At 47.5% G+C, this 25,355-nt stretch overlaps 1 protein-coding gene across 1 annotated transcript; it reads right to left on the bottom strand.

The window, feature by feature from the left end:
• Positions 1–484: 484 nt before the first annotated feature.
• Positions 485–15,796, bottom strand: LOC306774164 (protein Shroom2-like; the record flags this gene model as incomplete). Its single annotated transcript, XM_079264144.1, has 9 exons — positions 485–757; positions 7,459–7,731; positions 7,810–7,984; positions 8,345–8,800; positions 8,892–9,320; positions 11,874–11,935; positions 12,157–14,305; positions 14,733–14,855; positions 15,702–15,796. 9 exons carry the CDS (start codon positions 15,794–15,796, stop codon positions 485–487), a joined length of 4,035 nt encoding a protein of 1,344 aa, XP_079120270.1.
• Between the last annotated feature and the right edge of the window lie 9,559 nt (positions 15,797–25,355).

Raw genomic sequence — 25,355 nt, 5'->3', positions numbered from 1 at the left:
ATACCATATAACTCTTTTTTTGTCCTCACATAGGTTCTCTAAGACCACAAAAACCTTTCCATGTCCTCACATGGCTACTCAAACTCAGGTTCCCCTCAGGACCTCAGAAAGCTTCACATCCGGCTGGTCCAGTTTGTTTTTTATTCATTCCTACTTGTTCTCCACTGGAACAAACGCCTCATTAACCAGCTAGTCAGAGATAACTAACTTAATTTAATGATTTAAACCTTTACAGACTATTATTACATTCTTGGAAGTCTGTGTGGAAAAAACAGATTCGAAGAATGTCCTCTGGTTGTCCCAGTTTGTCCTCTGGTTGTCCCAGTTTGTCCTCTGGTTGTCCCAGTTTGTCCTCTGGTTGTCCCAGTTTGTCCTCTGGTTGTCTCAGTTTGTCCTCTGGTTGTCTCAGTTTGTCCTCTGGTTGTCCCAGATGAGCTGCGGTTATCCCAGTTGTTCTGCAGATGTCCCGGTTGACCCGCAGGTGTCAGAGAAGTGTCCTTTGCTCCAGTGGCAGACTGTCCACCAGGCACTTGAGCTGCTCTTCTCCCAGCTTGATCTTGTCCTCCAGCTTTCGCTGCTCGATGATGAGGGCCGACTTCATCTTGACGAAGTGTCTGTAGTCGTCCAGACTCTCGGCGTCCAGGTGGACCTCCATGATTCCGGACACCAGCTGTTCCCTGCGGTCCAGGTTCTCCTTCAGCTCCTTGGCATCCTCGTGCTGCCTCATCAACAGTTTACGTTTCTCCGTCAGAGTTCGCTGATGGAAGACGGAAAAATACAGATTATATGGTCACATCAAGTAGCAGCTGATTGGCTGCTGACAGAGAGACGTGATCAGTATTACATCATCAGCTTTATTACGATGAACGTGTCTGATGGTATTTTGCATTTTGTATTTTTGTATTTATTTTGATCTCCATTAGCTGTTGTAATACAGCTATTCTTCCTGGAGTCAATACAACGTTCCTCTCATAATACAATGATAACACCAGGTTTCTACACAACCTTGACAGTTATAGCACAAAACTAGCACATCCCACCCAAACCCACACACGCATACATACATGCATACATACACACTCACATACGCACACACTCTGTTATTGTTCTGGTAGGGTTTGGATCAGAGGTCTGGTCCAGGGGTCAGGAGCAGTAGGCAGGGTCAGGTACGGGTAGATTCAGGGGTCAGGAGCAGTAGGTAGGGTCAGGTACGGAGTAGATTCAGGGGTCAGGAGCAGTAGGTGGGGGCAGGTAAGGGTAGATTCAGGGGTCAGGAGCAGTAGGTGGGGGCAGGTAAGGGTAGATTCAGGGGTCAGGAGCAGTAGGTAGGGTCAGGTACGGAGTAGATTCAGGGGTCAGGAGCAGTAGGTAGGGTCAGGTATGGGTAGATTCAGGGGTCAGGAGCAGTAGGTAGGGTCAGGTATGGGTAGATTCAGGGGTCAGGAGCAGTAGGTAGGGTCAGGTACGGAGTAGATTCAGGGGTCAGAAGCAGTAGGTAGGGTCAGGTACGGGTAGATTCAGGGGTCAGGAGCAGTAGGTAGGGTCAGGTACGGAGTAGATTCAGGGGTCAGGAGCAGTAGGTAGGGTCAGGTACGGAGTAGATTCAGGGGTCAGGAGCAGTAGGTAGGGTCAGGTACGGAGTATATTCAGGGGTCAGGAGCAGTAGGTAGGGTCAGGTACGGAGTATATTCAGGGGTCAGGACCAGTAGGTAGGGTCAGGTACGGAGTAGATTCAGGGGTCAGGAGCAGTAGGTAGGGTCAGGTACGGAGTAGATTCAGGGGTCAGGAGCAGTAGGTAGGGTCAGGTACGGAGTAGATTCAGGGGTCAGGAGCAGTAGGTAGGGTCAGGTACGGAGTATATTCAGGGGTCAGGAGCAGTAGGTAGGGTCAGGTACGGGAAGATTCAGGGGTCAGGAGCAGTAGGTAGGGTCAGGTACGGAGTAGATTCAGGGGTCAGGAGCAGTAGGTAGGGTCAGGTACGGAGTAGATTCAGGGTTCAGGAGCAGTAGGTAGGGTCAGGTACGGAGTAGATTCAGGGGTCAGGAGCAGTAGGTAGGGTCAGGTACGGAGTAGATTCAGGGGTCAGGAGCAGTAGGTAGGGTCAGGTACGGGTAGATTCAGGGGTCAGGAGCAGTAGGTAGGGTCAGGTACGGAGTAGATTCAGGGGTCAAGAGCAGTAGGTAGGGTAAGGTACGGAGTAGATTCAGGGGTCAGGAGCAGTAGGTAGGGTCAGGTACGAAGTAGATTCAGGGGTCAGGAGCAGTAGGTAGGGTCAGGTACGGAGTATATTCAGGGGTCAGGAGCAGTAAGTAGGGTCAGGTACGGGTAGATTCAGGGGTCAGGAGCAGTAGGTAGGGTCAGGTACGGAGTAGATTCAGGGGTCAGGAGCAGTAGGTAGGGTCAGGTACGGAGTAGATTCAGGGGTCAGGAGCAGTAGGTAGGGTCAGGTACGGAGTATATTCAGGGGTCAGGAGCGGTAGGTAGGGTCAGGTACGGGGTAGATGCAGGGGTCAGGAGCAGTAGGTAGGGTCAGGTACGGAGTAGATTCAGGGTTCAGGAGCAGTAGGTAGGGTCAGGTATGGAGTAGATTCAGGGGTCAGGAGCAGTAGGTAGGGTCAGGTACGGAGTAGATGCAGGGGTCAGGAGCAGTAGGTAGGGTCAGGTACGGAGTAGATTCAGGGTTCAGGAGCAGTATGTAGGGTCAGGTATGGGTAGATTAAGGGGTCAGGAGCAGTAGGTAGGGTCAGGTAAGGGTAGATTCAGGGGTCAGGAGCAGTAGGTAGGGTCAGGTACGGAGTAGATTCAGGGGTCAGGAGCAGTAGGTAGGGTCAGGTATGGGTAGATTAAGGGGTCAGGAGCAGTAGGTAGGGTCAGGTAAGGGTAGATTCAGGGGTCAGGAGCAGTAGGTAGGGTCAGGTACGGAGTAGATTCAGGGGTCAGGAGCAGTAGGTAGGGTCAGGTATGGAGTAGATTCAGGGGTCAGGAGCAGTAGGTAGGGTCAGGTACGGAGTAGATGCAGGGGTCAGGAGCAGTAGGTAGGGTCAGGTACGGAGTAGATTCAGGGGACAGGAGCAGTAGGTAGGGTCAGGTACGGAGTAGATTCAGGGGTCAGGAGCAGTAGGTAGGGTCAGGTACGGAGTAGATTCAGGGGTCAGGAGCAGTAAGTAGGGTCAGGTACGGAGTAGATTCAGGGGACAGGAGCAGTAGGTAGGGTCAGGTACGGAGTAGATTCAGGGGTCAGGAGCAGTAGGTAGGGTCAGGTACGGAGTAGATTCAGGGGACAGGAGCAGTAGGTAGGGTCAGGTACGGAGTAGATTCAGGGGTCAGGAGCAGTAAGTAGGGTCAGGTACGGAGTAGATTCAGGGGTCAGGAGCAGTAGGTAGGGTCAGGTACGGAGTATATTCAGGAATCAGGAGCAGTAGGTAGGGTCAGGTACGGGTAGATTCAGGGGTCAGGAGCAGTAGGTAGGGTCAGGTATGGGTAGATTAAGGGGTCAGGAGCAGTAGGTAGGGTCAGGTACGGGGTAGATTCAGGGGTCAGGAGCAGTAGGTAGGGTCAGGTACGGAGTAGATTCAGGGGTCAGGAGCAGTAGGTAGGGTCAGGTACGGAGTAGATTCAGGGGTCAGGAGCAGTAGGTAGGGTCAGGTACGGGTAGATTCAGGGGTCAGGAGCAGTAGGTAGGGTCAGGTACGGAGTAGATTCAGGGGTCAGGAGCAGTAGGTAGGGTCAGGTACGGAGTATATTCAGGGGTCAGGAGCAGTAGGTAGGGTCAGGTAAGGGTAGATTCAGGGGTCAGGAGCAGTAGGTAGGGTCAGGTACGGGTAGATTCAGGGGTCAGGAGCAGTAGGTAGGGTCAGGTACGGAGTATATTCAGGGGTCAGGAGGTAGTAGGTAGGGTCAGGTACGGGTAGATTCAGGGGTCAGGAGCAGTAGGTAGGGTCAGGTACGGGTAGATTCAGGGGTCAGGAGCAGTAGGTAGGGTCAGGTACGGGTAGATTCAGGGGTCAGGAGCAGTAGGTAGGGTCAGGTACGGAGTAGATTCAGGGGTCAGGAGCAGTAGGTAGGGTCAGGTACGGGTAGATTCAGGGGTCAGGAGCAGTAGGTAGGGTCAGGTACGAGTAGATTCAGGGGTCAGGAGCAGTAGGTAGGGTCAGGTACGGGTAGATTCAGGGGTCAGGAGCAGTAGGTAGGGTCAGGTACGGGTAGATTCAGGGGTCAGGAGCAGTAGGTAGGGTCAGGTACGGAGTAGATTCAGGGGTCAGGAGCAGTAGGTAGGGTCAGGTACGGAGTAGATTCAGGGGTCAGGAGCAGTAGGTAGGGTCAGGTACGGGTAAATTCAGGGGTCAGGAGCAGTAGGTAGGGTCAGGTACGGGTAGATTCAGGGGTCAGGAGCAGTAGGTAGGGTCAGGTAAGGGTAGATTCAGGGGTCAGGAGCAGAAGGTAGGGTCAGGTACGAGTAGATTCAGGGGTCAGGAACAGTAGGTAGGGTCAGGTACGGGTAGATTCAGGGGTCAGGAGCAGTAGGTAGGGTCAGGTACGGAGTAGATTCAGGGGTCAGGAGCAGTAGGTAGGGTCAGGTACGGAGTAGATTCAGGGGTCAGGAGCAGTAGGTAGGGTCAGGTACGGAGTATATTCAGGGGTCAGGAGGTAGTAGGTAGGGTCAGGTACGGGTAGATTCAGGGGTCAGGAGCAGTAGGTAGGGTCAGGTACGGGTAGATTCAGGGGTCAGGAGCAGTAGGTAGGGTCAGGTACGAGTAGATTCAGGGGTCAGGAGCAGTAGGTAGGGTCAGGTACGGGTAGATTCAGGGGTCAGGAGCAGTAGGTAGGGTCAGGTACGGGTAGATTCAGGGGTCAGGAGCAGTAGGTAGGGTCAGGTACGGAGTAGATTCAGGGGTCAGGAGCAGTAGGTAGGGTCAGGTACGAGTAGATTCAGGGGTCAGGAGCAGTAGGTAGGGTCAGGTACGGGTAGATTCAGGGGTCAGGAGCAGTAGGTAGGGTCAGATACGGGTAGATTCAGGGGTCAGGAGCAGTAGGTAGGGTCAGGTACGGAGTAGATTCAGGGGTCAGGAGCAGTAGGTAGGGTCAGGTACGGAGTAGATTCAGGGGTCAGGAGCAGTAGGTAGGGTCAGGTACGGAGTAGATTCAGGGGTCAGGAGCAGTAGGTAGGGTCAGGTACGGGTAGATTCAGGGGTCAGGAGCAGTAGGTAGGGTCAGGTACGGAGTAGATTCAGGGGTCAGGAGCAGTAGGTAGGGTCAGGTACGGAGTAGATTCAGGGGTCAGGAGCAGTAGGTAGGGTCAGGTACGGAGTAGATTCAGGGGTCAGGAGCAGTAGGTAGGGTCAGGTACGGAGTAGATTCAGGGGTCAGGAGCAGTAGGTAGGGTCAGGTACGGAGTATATTCAGGGGTCAGGAGCAGTAGGTAGGGTCAGGTACGGAGTAGATTCAGGGGTCAGGAGCAGTAGGTAGGGTCAGGTACGGAGTAGATTCAGGGGTCAGGAGCAGTAGGTAGGGTCAGGTACGGGTAGATTCAGGGGTCAGGAGCAGTAGGTAGGGTCAGGTACGGGTAGATTCAGGGGTCAGGAGCAGTAGGTAGGGTCAGGTACGGAGTAGATTCAGGGGTCAGGAGCAGTAGGTAGGGTCAGGTACGGAGTAGATTCAGGGGTCAGGAGCAGTAGGTAGGGTCAGGTACGGAGTAGATTCAGGGGTCAGGAGCAGTAGGTAGGGTCAGGTACGGAGTAGATTCAGGGGTCAGGAGCAGTAGGTAGGGTCAGGTACGGAGTAGATTCAGGGGTCAGGAGCAGTAGGTAGGGTCAGGTACGAGTAGATTCAGGGGTCAGGAGCAGTAGGTAGGGTCAGGTACGGAGTAGATTCAGGGGTCAGGAGCAGTAGGTAGGGTCAGGTACGGGTAGATTCAGGGGTCAGGAGCAGTAGGTAGGGTCAGGTACGGAGTAGATTCAGGGGTCAGGAGCAGTAGGTAGGGTCAGGTACGGAGTAGATTCAGGGGTCAGGAGCAGTAGGTAGGGTCAGGTACGGAGTATATTCAGGGGTCAGGAGCAGTAGGTAGGGTCAGGTACGGAGTAGATTCAGGGGTCAGGAGCAGTAGGTAGGGTCAGGTACGGAGTAGATTCAGGGGTCAGGAGCAGTAGGTAGGGTCAGGTACGGGTAGATTCAGGGGTCAGGAGCAGTAGGTAGGGTCAGGTACGGGTAGATTCAGGGGTCAGGAGCAGTAGGTAGGGTCAGGTATGGAGTAGATTCAGGGGTCAGGAGCAGTAGGTAGGGTCAGGTACGGAGTAGATTCAGGGGTCAGGAGCAGTAGGTAGGGTCAGGTACGGGTAGATTCAGGGGTCAGGAGCAGTAGGTAGGGTCAGGTACGGGTAGATTCAGGGGTCAGGAGCAGTAGGTAGGGTCAGGTATGGAGTAGATTCAGGGGTCAGGAGCAGTAGGTAGGGTCAGGTACGGAGTAGATTCAGGGGTCAGGAGCAGTAGGTAGGGTCAGGTACGGGTAGATTCAGGGGTCAGGAGCAGTAGGTAGGGTCAGGTAAGGGTAGATTCAGGGGTCAGGAGCAGTAGGTAGGGTCAGGTACGGGTAGATTCAGGGGTCAGGAGCAGTAGGTAGGGTCAGGTACGGAGTATATTCAGGGGTCAGGAGCAGTATGTAGGGTCAGGTACGGGTAGATTCAGGGGTCAGGAGCAGTAGGTAGGGTCAGGTATGGAGTATATTCAGGGGTCAGGAGCAGTATGTAGGGTCAGGTACGGGTAATTTCAGGGGTCAGGAGCAGTATGTAGGGTCAGGTACGGAGTATATTCAGGGGTCAGGAGCAGTAGGTAGGGTCAGGTACGGAGTATATTCAGGGGTCAGGAGCAGTAGGTAGGGTCAGGTACGGAGTAGATTCAGGGGTCAGGAGCAGTAGGTAGGGTCAGGTATGGAGTAGATTCAGGGGTCAGGAGCAGTAGGTAGGGTCAGGTACGGAGTATATTCAGGGGTCAGGAGCAGTAGGTAGGGTCAGGTATGGAGTAGATTCAGGGGTCAGGAGCAGTAGGTAGGGTCAGGTACGGGTAGATTCAGGGGTCAGGAGCAGTAGGTAGGGTCAGGTATGGAGTAGATTCAGGGGTCAGGAGCAGTAGGTAGGGTCAGGTACGGGTAGATTCAGGGGTCAGGAGCAGTAGGTAGGGTCAGGTATGGAGTAGATTCAGGGGTCAGGAGCAGTAGGTAGGGTCAGGTACGGGTAGATTCAGGGGTCAGGAGCAGTAGGTAGGGTCAGGTACGGGTAGATTCAGGGGTCAGGAGCAGTAGGTAGGGTCAGGTACGGAGTATATTCAGGGGTCAGGAGGTAGTAGGTAGGGTCAGGTACGGGTAGATTCAGGGGTCAGGAGCAGTAGGTAGGGTCAGGTACAGGTAGATTCAGGGGTCAGGAGCAGTAGGTATGGTCAGGTAAGGGAGTCAAGGATGCGTGTTACCTTTTCCTCAGGCGGAGCTTCCTCCTCCAGGCTGTTGAGCGCGTTTTCCACCCGGGCGAGTCGCCCCGACAGCGACAGCAGTAGACTCACCACCTTGTCCAGGTCGCCTACGAACATGCGGAACTTGTCGAGCTGGTTGGGTAGGCAAAGACGCTGGACGGTGGACTCCACGTCCCGGCCCAGAGCCTCGTTGTCGTCCACATCCTCCTGCAAGCTCTGCCGCGCCTCCCGCAGCACTTCCAGCTTCCTCGCTAGGCTGGAGATCAGCTGTTGCTGGAGAGGATGAAGATCATGTCAGCAACTCTGAGTGAACCCGACGCCGTCCTCATCTGTCTGAGACGAAAATTCTACCTTTTTGCTGGCAAGGTCAACGTCCAGCTCATCCTCGGAGTCCTGCTCCTCCAACTGCTGCTGCATGTCCTTCATCTTGATAAGGAGCTCAGCTTTGGGAGCTGATGTGTTGTAGTAGGAGGAGCTGGGGACCAGGGAGGCTGCTGCTGATGCACAGACCTCGTCTTCTTCCCTCCTGATGGACACAAACACAGTCAGAGCCTCAGCACCCCCTTCTGGCAGGTTGGTTTATCACAACAAGTCTCATTTAAAAACACGAGTTTAAGTTCATCACCGTTTATTGGTTTGTTTATATCTCATTTAAATGCTTTGTATACGCTGTCTCCCCAGCCAATCAGACGCCTTAATGCAGAGCATGTGACTCGTAAGGCAAAGAGAGTCTCTGAGAGGGACAAGTTTGTACCTTTCTTAGCTCCTGATTGGCTGTAAAACATGACTGCAAACCTGGAAGTCTGAAGGGTCACTTACACAAAAACCTGATAACTGAACAGATCAATACCGGTAGAGAAAAACAGTAAGGGGGTAGTTGTCCCACCTGTTGGTGGTCCTGGGGGACGAGGCGGGCAGTCTGGAGCCGGCAGAGGTCCTCCTGCGCTCCAGGCCCTCCAGGATCTTGTCCTCTGGAGCGAAGAGTCCTTCCATCAGGTCCATGGTGGTCTTCCTGCCACTCGGGTTCAGGATGTCCACAAGAGACTTATCTTTCCCCATGATGTCCCTTGCCAGCTCCTCCCTCTTGGCGTCGTCTTCCAGGTGATGGACACGTCCTGGTTCCTGACGGGTGTAGGCGGTGAAGAGGGATGATGCTGGCCGCTCAGCTCCGCCTAGAGACGGAGGACAGGGCGGAGAATCGGTCTCACTGCAGCTGTCGCTGCTTTCAGGCAGGTAGGCTCGGCCCCCCCGTTCCGAGCCGTCCTCAGCGTGAACAATCTTTACAGGGACTTTCCTCACTGGACCACTGATGTCCATCACTGGGGAAGGGTCGTTCCCCGACCTGGAGGACAAACTGATGTCATCAATATGCCTATTAATTCACTCCCTGTATACGTTTCCATGGTTACTCCTGCTGGAACAGGAGGTCTCACCAGAGCGCTGAGACGTCCCTCGTGGACAAGGCAGGCGGTTTGTCCGTCAGCCTCAGAGGACAGAACTGTGGGGATGGAGAGCGTCCTCCATCGGTCCCGGGGAGAGGCAGAGCAGCTGTGGAGGAAGATGAAGGTGGCGCAGGCTCCTCGTCCTCTGGTGCGACGGTGGAGAGGAACTCTGAGATGGTGTGAGGTGACTGGGATCCAGCTGGGGATTCCTGGTGACAGGATCCGGTTTCTAGACCCAAATGCGGCCTGGGTGGCGGCCTGGTGCTGGAGACAGGGCTGATGCTGCGACAGCCGGGGGGAAGCGTGGTTTGGGTGGGACTGGTGGCGTCTGGTCTGGGGCTGTGGCCAGGAGAACCCAGGATGGGGATCTGCAGGACCACATCTGGATTGTGGTCTGAGAAACTGCCTTCTGACTTCATCCTGCAACAGAAATACGTCCTGCATGAGAAGGACACTCCTGGATTCATGTCTGTCCTGGTTTTCCTGCTAGTCCCCAGACAACATAGATGTAGTCTGGCCTCAGGACTTTGGACTCCGGACTCTCAGTGTATGGAAGACTTGGAGACAGGAGTGTCACAAAAGATGGGACATACTCACACCCAGTTTACAGTTACAGGAAGACATAAAGCAGTTTTTCCTTCCAGCCATGATTGTTGTCCTCCTTCCTCTGTCACCATGGACACCAGAAGAGTCTGAGCCAGGTGAACGGTCTAAGAACGGACCAGAAGAGCCTTAGAGGCCTATGACTGGACCGCAAGAGCCTGCGAGGTCTAAGACTGGACCGCAAGAGCCTGCGAGGTCTAAGACTGGACCGGAAGAGCCTGAGAGGTCTAAGACCAGACTGTAAGACCCTGAGAGGTCTAAGACAGGACCGGACGAGCCTGAGAGGCCTAAGATTGGACCAGCAGAGCCTAAGAGGTCTAAGACCGGACCGGAAGAGGCTGAGAGGTTTATGACTGGACATAAGAGCCAGAGAGGTCTAAGACCGGACCTGAAAAGCCTGAGAGGTCTAAGAGCGGACCAGAAGAGCCTGAGAGGTCTAAGAGAGGACCGTAAGAGCCTGAGAGGCCTAAGACTGGACCGTAAGAGCCTGAGAGGTCTAAGACAGGACCGTTGTGGTGGAAATTATGCACATAGTGTAGTTTTAAGATGTTACTCCTTTATAAAACTTCTTTTATGTAGTACAAAATATATATTCTGCATGGTTTAGAGTAGTTCAAAAAGCTTGCTTTTGTAGGTTCATGCATAAAACTGAATGTTCTGTTCAAGGCCTGTTTCACCTTTGAATGTTGTTATCTTCAAGCTGGCAGTTGTTTTGACTAGTGCTGCCAGGCAAATGTTATTTGTGTATGCTTAAAGGTCGCTGTAACACCCTGAGCACGGGGAGAGCTCTCTGGGCATTGTCAATAAAGTGGACAGAGCACAATTGATTTCTATATTTATTTCTCATCAGATAAATTCCAGGACAGTTTGGTGTCAGAAGTGGGATCTCATGTGTTTCTGCCGGTACCGGACTGAGCGGCAGGTGACCTTTATCCAAACAGATTCATCTTAAAACCTTGAATAGGCCTTAAGAGTGACGAGGGCCACAGTCAACGGTTCCAGACGATCATGGCGGGATCTCCACGCACTTGCTGATTTATCTGGTGAGAAGTATATCTTTCCAAATTAGAATCTGGTCATTTGTACAAGAATTATTTTTGGATTTAATTGCTGCATAGTTGTATGAATAAAATTGCTTATCAGGCTGTAACAGGGACTTGTTTGTGTGAATGGTCAACTGTTTTCACACTTGTTGGTTGCGCTTCTTTTCCCCTTCCCAAGGCTTACTTTGAAAAAAAAAAAAAGAAAAATGAACAAAAAAGGGATTTTAAAAAAACTCTACGAAATCAGGTTCCAAAACAAAGTCCTGTGAGTAGAAATACGAGATCAGGTTACAAAATGAAGTCCCGTGAGTAGAAATATAAGACTGACACAGCAGAAATATGAGACTGGGTAACAATGGAGAATCTTGGGGGAAAGGAGGAGCAACTTAAACCAAATTCTATTATGGTTGTATGAAGAGCCTAAGAGGTCTAAGAACAGAGCCTGAGAGGTCTAAGAACAGACCGGAAGAGCCTGAGAGGTCTAAGAACGGAGCCAGAGAAGTCTAAGACTGGACCGCAAGAGCCTGCGAGGTCTAAGACTGGACTGGAAGAGCCTGCGAGGTCTATGACTGGACCAGAAGAGCCTGAGAGGTCTAAGATCGGACCGGAAGAATCTGAGATGTCTAAGATCGGACCGGAAGAATCTGAGAGGTCTATGACCGGACCGGAAGAGCCTGAGAGGTCAAATACTGGACCGGAAGAGCCTGAGAGGTCAAATACTGGACCGGAAGAGCCTGAGAGGTCAAATACTGGACCGGAAGAGCCTGAGAGGTCGAAGAACGGAGCCAGAGAGGTCTAAGACTGGACCGGGAGAGCCTGAGAGGCCTATGACTGGACCAGAAGAGCCTGAGAGGTCTAAGATCGGACCGCAAGAGCCTGAGCAAGGCTTTACCTCTCAGAGTCCCAGTGTGTTCAGGACAATGAGAAGTTGTTGTGTTGTGGATTCATGTCCACATGTTATTGATCTCCAGGGTAACTGATCCCATCATGTCGGGTTGCAAATAAGCAGGACTAATCTGGGTTTAGGTATAGCTGGAGTCCAAGAGGAACATCCAAGTGAAGTTAGAAACCCAACAGGAAAACCGAGACCTGATCCGCTCCTACTTACAGATCAACAACATTCTAAGAACCTTCCAGACATTCCTCCATTATGTCTCTGTTTTATTAGGTTTTTACTGAGCTAAACTTTTGAGTCCAGGTCCAAGGGTCTGGGGTAGGGAAAGGGATTTTAACTCAACTCAGAAAAGGAAACTATGAGCTCTGTTTGCCCCGCGACCCTGACTTGAAGCGAAGGAAGGTGGTTATGTGGTGGAAAGGTGAATCCCACCTGGCTGAGCTGCCCTGCTGGGACTCGGAATCTCTCCATGGAGGCTGGATATTCAGGATATTCTGCAAGACAAACAACGTCATGAAGAGTTTCTGACCAAATGCTGCTCCATCATACATCATACAAGTCCTAATTTCCACCTTGGCCTCCTGCACATGCTTGCTGGCGACTGGACAAGGACTGAATGAACATCTCATACCTACTGAAGATATTCCAGCTGTTTCACACCTGTCCCTGCCAACTACAAGTCCCAGATGATGGAACCAGGTATAGCTGAGCTCACCTGGGTGTAGAAGTCTGCAGACGGGGATGACCTGGACCGCTCGTGGATGCAAATGGTCTTCTCCTCAGCACCTGGATCCAGGATATTCTCTGCAGAGTGATACCTCCCCTGCACCTTGGTTTCTGGGGATTTTTTCTGTTTGTTCCATGTGGCCTGGTACTCGGCGAAGGTCCCAAGCCTCTGCTGGTCCAGGGAGACCTGATTATCCCCAGGACTTAGGTTGTTGGGGTCTGCAGGTAGGGCAGCTTTGTTGAATCCTCTAGATGGGGGCCTGTCTTTGGGTTTGCTTGAGTCATTGGGGTTTATATTCAGGTTTGTGGTGAAGCAGGACCTCAGCACAGGTCCGGGAAAGGTCGGTTTGGGTTCCTCTGAGCCAGTTTGGGGGTCTCCTTCTACTCCCACCTTATCCATCTTATCAGGCTCCGAAAAGGAGTGTGTCCTCTTTGCCGGGTGGAAACGCTTACGGCTCCGGATGCGATCATTGGAGTCTCTGAGTGCCGGCTCCTCCGGTCCGAGGGGCTCCAGGTCTCGTCTCTGGAAGGAGGTGGCCTTCAGGACCCTGGCCTGGGCCTCTTTTAGATGGTCCTTGTAGGTGTTTGAGAAGGAAAGTCCTGAAGATGCAGACGCCTCCATGGATGGCCAGTCTTCAGCTTCTTCATCTTCTGCATCACACGTCAGTGTGGCAGCGCTGCGACTCTTCTGCAGCTGCGCTCGCTTCTGCTGGATCTCCTTACGGAGAGTGGTGGCGTAACGGTCGCTACGACGATTCGCCTTCCCGCTGCTGGTGGCCATGGTTTCCGTGGCATCCTGAGGGGGCGAGACGGAGGTGGGAGTAGCTGCTGGTTGCCTCTCAGTCAGACTCCGACTCTCCTGGGCCAAAGAGTGCAGAAGGGGAGTTTTTAAGGGGGATATTCGGTGGTCCTCCTGGGGGAGCCAGGGATCCTGGAGCCTGGAGAGACTAACCTTATGATCAGTACTCTGCTGGACTGGAAAGAGGCATTTTATATCATGAGAGTGTCCCTCTGTCGTCTTTGGATCCTCCTGACTGTGGCTTCGGACAGGAACCTCGTAGGTCTGGTGGTCACAGTGTAGACCATTCCCAAGATGGGAACTACGCTCTGTATTTTCACCGTGAGGGATCTGGGACTGAGGTACAGAGAACTTTGCCTTGAAAGTCTGGAAACCAGCTTCGCTGCTGCTTAGCCAGTGGGGTTTTTCCATCTCCCCCCTCCAGCTCTCAGTTTTACTTGGCCTGGTCTTGTGCTCGGCAGCATGGACTGGATGCCTCCCTGCCGGGCCGTAGTACCTGCCATCTAGGCCGGGCTTGGCTATGGACGCCGTGGAGTGGCGTAGGTGTTTCCGGCTGAAGGCATTGGTGGGCAGGTCCTGCAGACTGGGGTAGTAGCTTCCTACACTCTGAGTCTTGGGGGGGGCCATCCTGGTCTGAATGTAGAAGGGGCCCTCATCGCTGTACTGCCTCTGGTGGGGCGGCAGAGCATGACAAGACTGTCTGACATCGCTGCTGGACAGGGAGAAGAGTTTGTTTGGGTGGTTATGGTTCTGGGATGGGAGGCAGGTCCGTTCGCTCTCTGTCAGTTTCTCCAACGATCGGCCGTGGCTCTTCGCCAAACCTGACGGCCCTTCAGAGTATGGAAACACCTTCGTGGCAGCAAAGCTGTCACTGCGAAGGGGGGGAGGGGGCGGTGGAGGAGACTGGGACTTCTTCTCTGGTACCTGCCACACTGAACCGACGCTCGGCCTCCCGGCAGCAGAACTCTGAGATGCAGGCCGGTCCTCAGTCAGCGAGCTGTCCCACCCTCCGTTCGCAAGAGGGGTCTGCAGGTATCGGAGTCTCTCGCTCTGCTGGGATCTGTCACTCTGCAGGCCTTTAAAGAAAATGTTTTCTGAGCTTTTCCTTCCAGGTATGGGAGGACTGGAGCCTCCGGAAAGACAGCTGAACCCCGAGTCTCGCTTGTTTCCAGCCAGATGCTCGCCTCCAGCCAGATGCTCGCCTCCACTCATGTATTTAGGAGGCGAAAGACGAGCCGGAGGGTATAGATGGGAGGGACGCTCCAGCCTCTCCATGATGCTTACTGGACCTGGACCTTCCTCAGTCTCCTGGTCCCCCCGAATACAAGATTCCTTTGGCCTGCCACAATGCAGAAAAAAGACAAATCTGGAATAATTATGCAATTCTGGTTTCTGTGTTTGGAGTGTTTTTGTTTCAGAACAAACAGAATCTAAAGAAATTTTACACTTTTCTTTCTCAGTTTTCGAGTTTTGTTGTCTGTGATGGACCAGAAACACTAAACAAACCCAAATACCCATCAGCAACATTTTCTGCAGCCATGTTGGTTCCAACACAGCTGCAACTTCCCATCAGGACAAGTTTCCATTCTTAATTAGTAAATAAGTGGCATTGAAGCATCAGAAATAAAGATTTACTCCTGTTGTAGGGAAAATATTTTTCGTTTAAGACAGACACGTTTTTAGACCCTTTCGGTTGCGTAAATTAGTAAAGTAAATGTGTCCTAAGAGTCATGTGACAAATGAAAGCTTTCTTATTGGGTGCTCACCATGCTTCATGTTGTGGTTGCCAGATTTCTGCTGGGACAGCCTCACTGCCAGCAGGGTCCGACTCCTCTTCCGTCAGCTTGGAGGAATGCCAGGAATGAGGCCGCGAGCTTGGATCATTTTTCCTGCAAAGCCGAAGAGAAAGTTTCCAAAGTCAGCATGAAATCAGGTAGATTCCTCCAGATCCAGTTAAGTCTCATTGCAGAGAAAAGTCTGGTTTTAATTTACCACTAAAGCAGATCTGACAATAAAAATCACGTTTTACTTCTGGAGTTTAGAAATTCTAGATTTTCTTATGCGAACAGATGATAAATAGCTCATTTATTGTGTTAAGAACCACTGCTGGTTGTGGAACTGATACAAGATGAACCCACCATCTGAAACGGTTTTTCCTGGAGAGCATGTCAACAAGAAAACAGAGAAGATCCATCAGGTCTGATGACAGATCCATCAGAGCTCACAGATCTAGTACCACCAGGAACAAAAGATGGTGGACTATATAAATTCTGAGATTTAGAAATAGACGATCACATAAAGATCTAGTCATCTGGCTCACATGAAAAAAAACAATCTGGAGAATCATCACCAGAACATCATCATAAATATCTAAATCAGGACTAACACCATCAAAACACACCAGGCAATGGACCAAAATCACTAACAAGTCAGCAGGGAGCCCTTAGGAGACAGCAGGAGGCACCAACGAGACAAGAGAAGCCATCAGGAGCTACCATGGTGACAGCAGGAGACACCAAGACGCCACTAGGGGACACCAGGGAGCCACAGGGAGACACCAGGGAGCACCAAGGAGACACCAGAGAGCCACCAGGAGACACCAAAGAGCCACCAGGAGACACCAAAAAGCCAAAAGGAGCCACCAGGAGACACCAAGGAGCTACAAGGAGGCACCATTAGACACCAAGGAGCCACCAGGAGACACCAAGGAACCACAAGGAGACATCAGACGGTACCTCATAGAACTTCGTAATATCTTGGTGAGGAAGCTTCTTGCAACGTGAACTTCAGTCTCTGACGGCATTGTTGGAGGAGAAACTAAATCCACCATTTTACTCCTGATAGAAGGAAGAAGAAGAAAAGGAAGAACAGAAGAAGAAATGACAAGGAGATGAAGAGGAGTAATGTAGCATCATTAAAAATAATTTTTCATTTTCCCTATTTCTGACCAGGTAAAGAGAAAAAAGGGTAGTTAGCTAGTTAGTTAATTAACCAGTTAATTAATCAGTTTTTGCTTCCAAATAAACTCCTGAACAATGACATCAGACGACATCTGAAGAAACACAACCGTCCAATTAAATGATAACATTCCAGCTGCTTCACTTATATCCAACGTCCCAATCATATTCAATATGGTCCGCTTCTTTCCAACCTCTTAAACGGACTGTAAGATTTAGCACGATGAAATTTAATGCAGAGATAGAATCCTGAAGTTTTTTGGGTTTTTTTGTGGGGAAGGGTTGTGTTGTGTTGTGTGTGTTATGTGCGTCTGTTTTTGTAAGTGTTAAACTGTTTTTATGTAATTAAGTACTGTATGAAAAGTGCTGTGCAAATAAAGTTTAATTTGATTTAATTTGAATATGACATGATGTGGTATGACATGATGCGATATGACATGATGCTATATGACATGATGCAATATGATATGATGCAATATGACAAGTTACGAAATCACATGATGTGATATGACATGATGCGACATGAAATGATGATGTGATATGACATGATGATACAATATGACATGATGATACGATATGACATGATACGATAAGACATGATACGATTTGACATGATGCGATATGACATGATGCAATATGACATGATGTGACACGACATTATGCGATATGACATAATACGATGTGACATGACACGGTGTAACATGATGCAATTTGACAAGATACAATATGACATGATGCAATATGGCATGATACGATATGACATGATGCAATATGACATGATGATGCGATATGGCATGATACGATATGACATGATGCGATATGACATGATGATGCGATATGGCATGATGCGATATGACGATGCAATTTGACATGATGATGCGATATGGCATGATACGATATGACATGATGCGATATGACATGATACGATATGACATGATACGATATGACATGATACAATATGACATGATGCGATATGACATGATGCGATATGACATGTTACAATATGACACGATGCGATGTGACAGGATCCGATGTGGCATGATACAATATGACATCATGATGTGATGTGACATGACGCGATGTTACATGATGCAATATGACATGATACGATATAACATGATGCGATATGACATGATGCGATATGACATGATAAGATATGACATGATCTAGTATGACATAATACCATATGACATGATACGATATGACATGATGCAATATGACATGATGATGCGATATGGCATGATACAATATGACATGATGCGATATGACATGATACGATATGACATGATGCGATATGGCATGATACGATATGACATGATGCGATATGATATGATATGATGATGCGATATGGCATGATACAATATGACATGATGCGATATGACATGATGTGATATGATATGATGATGCGATATGGCATGATACGATATGACATGATGCGATATGACATGATCCAGTATGACATAATACTATATGATATGATACGATATGACATGATGCGATATGAAATGATGGTGCGATATGGCATGATACGATATGACATGATGCGGTATGACATGATGCGATATGGCATGATGTGACACGACATGATGCGATATGATATAATACGATGTGACATGACACGGTGTAACATGATGCAATATGACAAGATACGATATGACATGATGATGCAATATGGCATGATACGATTTGACATGATGCGAAATGACATGATGATGCGATATGGCATGATACGATATGACATGATGCGATATGACATGATGCGATATTGCATGATGCGATATTGCATGATACGATATGACATGATGCGATATGATGATGCGATATGGCATGATACGATATGACATGATGCGATATGACATGATGCGATATGGCATGATACAATATGACATGATGCGATATGGCATGATACGATATGACATGATGTGATATGACATTATGCGATATGACATGATCTAGTATGACATAATACCATATGACATGATACGATATGACATGATGCGATATGGCATGATGATGTGATATGGCATGATACGATATGACATGATGCGATATGACATGATGCGATATGACATGATGTGATATGGCATGATACGATATGGCATGATACGATATGGCATGATGCGATATGACATGATGCGATATGGCATGATGTGACACGACATGATGCGATATGATATAATACGATGTGACATGACACGGTGTAACATGATGCAATATGACAAGATACGATATGACATGATGATGCAATATGGCATGATACGATTTGACATGATGCGAAATGACATGATGATGCGATATGGCATGATACGATATGACATGATGCGATATGACATGATGCGATATTGCATGATACGATATGACATGATGCGATATGATGATGCGATATGGCATGATACGATATGACATGATGCGATATGACATTATGTGATATGACATAATCTAGTATGACATAATACCATATGACATGATACGATATGACATGATGCGATATGGCATGATGATGTGATATGGCATGATACGATATGACATGATGCAATATGACATGATGCGATATGACATGATGTGATATGGCATGATACGATATGGCATGATACGATATGACATGATGCGATATGACATGATGCGATATGACATGATCCAGTATGACATAATACTATATGACATGATACGATATGACATGATACGATGTGACATGATGTGATATGACATGATCCAGTATGACATAATACTATATGACATGATACGATATGACATGATGCGATATGACATGATGCGATATGACATGATGCGATATGACATGATACGATATGGCATGATACGATATGACATGATGCGATATGACATGATGCGATATGACATGATGCGATATGACATGATGTGATATGACATGATCCAGTATGACATAATACTATATGACATGATACGATATGACATGATGCGATATGACATGATGGTGCGATATGGCATAATACGATATGACATGATGCGATATGACATGACGCGATATGACATGATTATGCGATATGGCATGATACGATATGACATGATGCGATATGGCATGATCCAGTATGACATAATACTATATGACATGATACGATATGACATGATGCGATATGGCATGGTGGTGCGATATGGCATGATACGATATGACATGATGCGATATGACATGATGCGATATGACATGATCCAGTATGACATAATACTATATGACATGATACGATATGGCATGATGCGATGCAGTACATTACAGTAATATACATTTTGATACAGTAATATACAGTAAATAAACAGTATAACATAATGCAATATTTTACGGTACGTATGATAGAATATAGTGTTATATATTTTATGCTACAATTCAATTCAATTCAATACAATATAATGGGATACAATATTGTAATATATGGTACAGTCTGTTAGGGTACAATACAGTACGGAATGATATGATGCAACATGGTAGGGTACAATATGATATGGTATTTTATGAAACAATATGATGCGATACAGTGCAATATGATATGATATGACATGACATGACATGACATGACATGACATGACATGACATGACATGATATGATATGATATGATATGATATGATATGATATGATATGATATGATATGATACACAAGGATAAGATGGTACGTTAAGGTACGTTAAGATACGGTATGATACGTTACAGTCCAGTACAATATGTTAGAATATGGTATCATATTTTAGTGATGACAAATGGGAAAAAAAGCAGCAGATTTCCAGTTCAACTAGTAAACTGGATGCATTTCAGCTCTGCTTTGTTGTTTTTTCTCAAAAACAAAAAAATTAAATGCTTTATAAAATGATAAAAGTCAAATATCTGGATGCTGAATCAGTTTTTAAAGCCTTTCAAAGTCTGTTACCAACATCAACATCCTAAATCTATCAATTCATTTCTTATTCATAAACCCTAAAAACTCTTTGACACACTTATGGATTTCCCCTCCTTCCTTTCCAGAAGTACCACCAGCATGTAGTTTTCTACTTTATGCGAAATAAAAATTGCAGGAAAGCAGAGAAGGCAGCTTTTGCGAAGCACACATAGAGCTGTTATCTAAAACCTCCCCTCCCTCCCTCATCAAGCCAAACAAGCTGCGGCACAATGGAAATGCAAATGTCCCGTTTTCTAAAGCCGCGAGAGACTATTGTCAGGCGATCCAGCTGGATATTCCACCGTGGCAGAGACGGGAGCCGTATGAGGCCTAGACACGTCTCTGAGACAGAGATGAACCTCAAGGATTGACGGGTGAAGATGCAACGGCAACAAACATTTCACCACGGAAAAACATTTCCCAGGACCTACTCTTTGATTTCCATTTTCATATATACATACATATATAATTTCCCAAGTAACTTCATTCTTCTAGAACTGAGAAATTATTTGGGCCGATTTGATTTGAATGTGCAAAACTTTTTCTGCTTGTCATTTTTCTTAATTTCAATTAGGAAAAAACAACACAGTGGCCGGACCATCGTTCTGCTGCTATAATGCCCAATAGACAAGTAGAAACATCAATAAAAACAATAAAAATTACAAAAAAATTTTTACAATGGATTGTTTCTATATTTTGAAAAACATTTTTTTTTTTAAAAACAAAAATAATAATTTCAAAATTGTGAAGCAAAAAAAAAATCCAGATTTAAAAAAAAATTTTTTTTTTCTGTTCTATCCCCCAACCCTACTATCTAGTCCTACAGAACTAACTAACCATGGGTGGTTGGGTAGGTAGACTTACCAGTGATCTGACCCCCTGCTCTTTCTGACCGACCCTCATTCCTCCTCTTCCTCCTCCTCCCCTTCCTAGTCTTCCTCCTCTACAACCCTCCAGGATCAGGATTCTGATCGGTCTGGAGGAGCTGGTTCCTCTGAGGAGTCCTGCAACCTGCCACCAACACAAACAAGTTGCTGCTGAGGAGATTTCATCTGGGATTACAGGGGGGATTTCAGACAAGGGGGAGGAGTTATTGTCCTGTCCTTCAGTAATCTACTTGGAAGTGGCCTGCAGAGCCTGGAGGAAACACAATCTACCTCATCGCCACTGTTTAAAGGACCCATACAACCTCCTGATGGATGCTCCAGAAAGACAAGGGTCTCACTTGTAGCTCTGGAGACGTCTAGGTCAGAGACAGTCAGGAACATTTTCAAATAGCAGCCCACATCAGGCCAACTCCTCCTGGCACGAGAGCAGGACACAAACTTGGTCCTTATTTACACTCCCTGTGCAATAACACATCCCCAGCCGGGGTGAACTAACAGCAGAGAGTCTCACACTGGACCATCCAGCTGCAGCGAGTTATTCAACACAACCTGAAGCAGGGGGCAGCTTCTCTTTTCTATAACAGGCATGTGTGGGATGGCATGAATAATTCAATCTGCTTCAGGACTGTCATGTTACCAGCATTAAATAAAGGAAACATGTAAACATGTAGAACACGGAGAACATGTAAAACATATAAAACATTTAAAAACATGACATGTAAAACATGTCAAATATGTAAACATGTAGAACTGAGTCCAAATTGCACTTTACAGGAAACTAAATGTCGCCTATCAGAATAAAGTACAGTTAAATTCATGAAAACAGACATCATACAAAGCAGAATATAAACACTTTTCATTTAGAAAGCACAATGAATCAGTGCCATGGAGGGTCAAAGGTCAGAGTCCAGGACAGCAAAAAGAAAGATCTTTCCTGCTCGTCTCTGACTGGCTCGTCTGTTTTCCCTGATGTATGTTACTTTTGCAGAGGCAAACAACTAGCTTCCCTGGATTGTTGTATTGGATGAATCCTGTGCTGTCTGTTCGTAAGAACATGCTGGTGTTAGCATCAGCATTAACTTTCAATGTTCTCACATTAGAAGAAGCCTTAAATCTTAGTGTTAGCTGCTAACGTAAGATCTGATGGTCTTAGCACTAGCTGCAAATATGAGAGTCTTTGGCCTTAGTGTTACCTGGTACTGTATGAGCCAAGATCTAAGCGTCAGTTGCTAACATCAGAGAACACGATGTAAGCATTAGCTGCTAATGTCAGAGTCCACAGTACAAGCATTAGCTGCTAATGTCAGAGTCCACAGTATAAGCATTAGCTGCTAATGTCAGAGTCCACAGTATAAGCATTAGCTGCTAATATCAGAGTCCACAGTACAAGCATTAGCTGCTAATGTCAGAGTCCACAGTATAAGCATTAGCTGCTAATGTCAGAGTCCACAGTATAAGCATTAGCTGCTAATGTCAGAGTCCACAGTACAAGCATTAGCTGCTAATGTCAGAGTCCACAGTATAAGCATTAGCTGCTAATGTCAGAGTCCCCAGTACAAGCATTAGCTGCTAATGTCAGAGTCCCCAGTACAAGCATTAGCTGCTAATGTCAGAGTGCACAGTACAAGCATTAGCTGCTAATGTCAGAGTCCACAGTATAAGCATTAGCTGCTAATGTCAGAGTCCACAGTATAAGCATTAGCTGCTAATGTCAGAGTCCCCAGTACAAGCATTAGCTGCTAATGTCAGAGTCCACAGTATAAGCATTAGCTGCTAATGTCAGAGTCCACAGTATAAGCATTAGCTGCTAATGTCAGAGTCCCCAGTACAAGCATTAGCTGCTAATGTCAGAGTCCACAGTATAAGCATTAGCTGCTAATGTCAGAGTCCACAGTATAAGCATTAGCTGCTAATGTCAGAGTCCACAGTACAAGCATTAGCTGCTAATGTCAGAGTCCACAGTACAAGCATTAGCTGCTAATGTCAGAGTCCACAGTACAAGCATTAGCTGCTAATGTCAGAGTCCACAGTATAAGCATTAGCTGCTAATGTCAGAGTCCACAGTATAAGCATTAGCTGCTAATATCAGAGTCCACAGTACAAGCATTAGCTGCTAATGTCAGAGTCCACAGTATAAGCATTAGCTGCTAATGTCAGAGTCCACAGTATAAGCATTAGCTGCTAATGTCAGAGTCCACAGTACAAGCATTAGCTGCTAATGTCAGAGTCCACAGTATAAGCATTAGCTGCTAATGTCAGAGTCCCCAGTACAAGCATTAGCTGCTAATGTCAGAGTCCCCAGTACAAGCATTAGCTGCTAATGTCAGAGTGCACAGTACAAGCATTAGCTGCTAATGTCAGAGTCCACAGTATAAGCATTAGCTGCTAATGTCAGAGTCCACAGTATAAGCATTAGCTGCTAATGTCAGAGTCCCCAGTACAAGCATTAGCTGCTAATGTCAGAGTCCACAGTATAAGCATTAGCTGCTAATGTCAGAGTCCACAGTATAAGCATTAGCTGCTAATGTCAGAGTCCCCAGTACAAGCATTAGCTGCTAATGTCAGAGTCCACAGTATAAGCATTAGCTGCTAATGTCAGAGTCCACAGTATAAGCATTAGCTGCTAATGTCAGAGTCCACAGTACAAGCATTAGCTGCTAATGTCAGAGTCCACAGTACAAGCATTAGCTGCTAATGTCAGAGTCCACAGTACAAGCATTAGCTGCTAATGTCAGAGTCCACAGTATAAGCATTAGCTGCTAATGTCAGAGTCCACAGTACAAGCATTAGCTGCTAATGTCAGAGTCCACAGTATAAGCATTAGCTGCTAATGTCAGAGTCCCCAGTACAAGCATTAGCTGCTAATGTCAGAGTCCACAGTACAAGCATTGGCTGCTAATGTCAGAGTCCACAGTATAAGCATTAGCTGCTAATGTCAGAGTCCACAGTATAAGCATTAGCTGCTAATGTCAGAGTCCACAGTATAAGCATTAGCTGCTAATGTCAGAGTCCACAGTACAAGCATTAGCTGCTAATGTCAGAGTCCACAGTACAAGCATTAGCTGCTAATGTCAGAGTCCACAGTACAAGCATTAGCTGCTAATGTCAGAGTCCACAGTATAAGCATTAGCTGCTAATGTCAGAGTCCACAGTACAAGCATTAGCTGCTAATGTCAGAGTCCACAGTACAAGCATTAGCTGCTAATGTCAGAGTCCACAGTACAAGCATTAGCTGCTAATGTCAGAGTCCACAGTACAAGCATTAGCTGCTAATGTCAGAGTCCACAGTACAAGCATTAGCTGCTAATGTCAGAGTCCACAGTACAAGCATTAGCTGCTAATGTCAGAGTCCACAGTACAAGCATTAGCTGCTAATGTCAGAGTCCACAGTACAAGCATTGGCTGCTAATGCCAGAGTCCCCAGTACAAGCATTGGCTGCTAATGCCAGAGTCCCCAGTACAAGCATTAGCTGCTAAGGTCAAAGTCCACAGTGAAAGTGTTGGCAACGAATGTGAGAGTTTGCAGTCTTAGCATTAGCCATGACTGTGAGAATCCATGGTGTCAGCATTGGCTACTAATGTGAGAACCACTGACTGTATAAAAAGAGATGGGCGGAACCTCGGTGATGTCCCCCGTAGGTTTCTGAAGAGCTGAACTGAAGCTCGGTGGGTGGTTCCTACCATCACCATCTTGGCAGGGGCATGTTTGTCGTCTTGCCCAGAAAACACAAATATGGGCAAAGAGGTGGAGCTGAGAGGGGGGCTGTGAATATGGTGGTTGATTAACAAGCAAACTCCGAGCTTTCTGTAGTTAAGAACTAACCGAGCTAAACCGGAGATAACAGGAGCTAACCAGCTAATGGAGGTAAGCTGGCTAAAGCTAAGTCACGTTGTTAACCAGCTAAAAACTGTGGTAGTTCTACGTTCTTCTTACATGAAGCGGGAGATCGAGTACTTGTCAATTTAAAGGACACACCCCTAAATATGCTCAATTTCAAGATAAGATTACTTTTAAACGGATGAGTTGGGAAAAAATTCACTTCCCCCACAGTTGTCATGAAGGTAAACCTGACCTATTAAACCTAAAATGGACTTTTGTACCATGCTGTAAACATGTTTATTCCTGCTGTAAACATGTTTATTTCTGCTTCGAAGTTGGTCTTTTTAACATGGGAGTCTATGGGGATTTGCTCTGTTTTGGAGCCCCTAGTGGATGAAGGGGGAACTGCAGTTTTATGCACTTCCGCATAGACTTCGCTTTTAACCGCCAGAGGTTGCCGCTTGGCAAGAACCTATGGTGTAAGAATTAGCTGCTAATGTGACAGTCTGTAGTCTTAGCATAAGGTGCTACTGTGAGAGTCCACAATATAAGCGTAGCTACTAACGTGAGAGTACAGAGTCTTTGCTTTCGCAGCTATGGTAAGAATCCATGGTGTAAGGGTTAGCTACTAATGTGAGCGCCTGTTGTGTAAGGGTTAGCTGCTAATGTGAGCGCCTGTTGTGTAAGGGTTAGCTGCTAATGTGAGAGCCTGTTGTGTAAGGGTTAGCTGCTAATGTGAGAGCCTGCTGTCTTAGTGTTGGGTGCTAATGTAAGGGGTCTCTGGTTATCAGGCTTCATGAACCAGCCTCCATTTTTATCCTT

The sequence above is a fragment of the Telmatherina bonti genome (assembly GCF_933228915.1).
Source record: "Telmatherina bonti genome assembly, chromosome: 24".
Lineage (NCBI taxonomy): Eukaryota > Metazoa > Chordata > Actinopteri > Atheriniformes > Telmatherinidae > Telmatherina > Telmatherina bonti.
The sequence above is the reverse complement of the archived record's forward strand: the minus strand, read 5'-3'. Positions and strand labels throughout refer to the sequence as shown.